Below are 2,083 nucleotides of genomic sequence, written 5' to 3' on the forward strand. Positions count from 1 at the left end.
TGCTAGATCAATAAACTGTCACTTGTAGTTTGTGTAATAGTGATGTATTAATATAACTCAGCTCCTCAGTCAGTCAGTGGCAATTTTCAATTACATTTTTGTTTATCTAGAGCCAAATCATAACAGACAGTATCTGCCCGTCAATCTGAAGATCGGTGGTTCAATCCCCGGCTCCTCCAGGCTGCATGTTGAAGTGTCCTTGGGTAAGATACTGAACCCCTGGTTGTCCCTGGTGGCTGTTCCACCAGTGTATGAATGTGTGTGAATGGTGAATGCGATGTAGTGTTAAAACGCGCTTTTACTAGAAAGGCGCAATACAAATACAGAGCATTTGTCACACAGGTGTCATGTAGGTGAAAAAAGGTGGTTCTTGAAAATACAGTATGTTACCATGGGTCAACACAACCCTTACTACAGGCACGTTCCTGTATACATTGGTATTACATTCAAGACAATTGGTAACTAAAATCTTATGCAAAAAAAGTTTTTTCAGTTAAATATATAAAGAAATCAATAAATCGAAATAACACTTTTCATAATTGTTGGTATCTGTCAACAGCACATTTATTTCAAGTATACAGTACTAATGCTGTAATATAGTAAATGTACTATACATATGGATGTCTTAAAACAGACAAGAGTAACAAATTAACTAAATTCTATTTGGGGATGTCATGTCTGCAGTGTTCAAATCAAGGAAGAAAATGATAGCTGTTGCATCACAACATTGACTTCTGGCTCTTCTGATGTGCTTCACTTCCTCCTTTTCTACTGACAAACACTCCTCCAGATGTCTGATGCAGGTAGCCATTGTAGAAGTCAGCTGCTGTCAGCCTTTTCTTCAGGAGCACTGCCTTGAATCCCACCCAGCCATCCTGGAACAGGGAACACAGATCAACACAAATGGTTGACCCACAAAAATATCAGAATGACTTAAATTCTAAAGAAAAGGAAGTGCTATTGTCACTACATTCAAAACAGTCCAGGGTTAGAACAGGCCTTGTTATTAATGCCACAGGTGGAACAGTGTACCTTAAAGTCAGACTCATACTGAGGTTACAAGAGTTGGGCGATCATCTCTATTTTTCTCTAATTATGGCCACTCGAGATCACTGATCGCCAGGGGGCGGTGTTACGTTGCAGAATGCCAGTGAAATGCCAGAATTGAAAATTTAGGCTTAACTGTAGTGTCAGAGACAACCGTGACATCACAGGGCTCCAGACTAACTTTTCCACTGGTAGCACTGGTTGGTCAGTTGGTCGCACCAGCACATAACTTTTTTTTTTTGGTACAGGTATTAATCAAGTAAGTATATACACACACACACACACACACACACACACACACACACACACATATACAGACGTGCCCAAATTTGTTGGTACCCCTCCACAAAAAACGAAGAATGCACAATTTTCACTGAAATAACTTGAAACTGACAAAAGTAATTGGCATCCACCATTGTTTATTCCACATTTAATAGAAATCAGACTTTTCTTTTGATTGTTTATTCAACATAATATTGTAAATAATAAAACAAATGAAAATGGCATGGACAAAAATGATGAGACCGCTAACCTAATATTTTGTTGCACAACCTTTAGAGGCAATCACTGCAATCAAACGTTTTCTGTAGCTCTCAATGACACCTCTGCACCTGTTAACAGGTAGTTTGGCCCACTCTTCCTGAGCAAACTGCTCCAGCTGTCTCAGGTTTGATGGGTGCCTTCTCCAGACTGCAAGTTTCAGCTCTTTCCATAGATGTTCGATAGGATTCAGATCAGGACTCATAGAAGGCCACTTCAGAATAGTCCAACGTTTTGTTCTTATCCATTCTTGGGTGCTTTTAGCTGTGTGTTTTGGGTCATTATCCTGTTGGAGGACCCATGACCTGCGACTGAGACAGAGCTTTCTGACACTGGGCATTACGTTTCGCTCCAGAATGTCTTGATAGTCTTGAGATTTCATTGTGCCCTGCACAGATTCAAGGCACCCTGTGCCAGGCGCAGCAAAGCAGCCCCAAAACATAATCGAGCCTCCTCCATGTTTCACTGTAGGTATGGTGTTCTTTTCTTTGAAAGC

At 40.6% G+C, this 2,083-nt stretch overlaps 1 protein-coding gene across 1 annotated transcript in view; it reads right to left on the reverse strand.

Annotated features, from left to right (window-relative positions):
* Nucleotides 1-539: 539 nt before the first annotated feature.
* Nucleotides 540-2,083, reverse strand: part of mtfmt (mitochondrial methionyl-tRNA formyltransferase) — an 18,259-nt gene continuing 16,715 nt past the window's right edge. The window contains exon 11 of the mRNA XM_046074036.1: nucleotides 540-913. Within this exon, the coding sequence (XP_045929992.1) occupies nucleotides 720-913 (194 nt within the window). The 3' untranslated portion in view covers nucleotides 540-719. The remainder of the gene's footprint in view (nucleotides 914-2,083) is intronic.

This window comes from Micropterus dolomieu, linkage group LG17 (genome assembly GCF_021292245.1).
Source record: "Micropterus dolomieu isolate WLL.071019.BEF.003 ecotype Adirondacks linkage group LG17, ASM2129224v1, whole genome shotgun sequence".
In the NCBI taxonomy this organism is placed as follows: Eukaryota; Metazoa; Chordata; class Actinopteri; order Centrarchiformes; family Centrarchidae; genus Micropterus; species Micropterus dolomieu.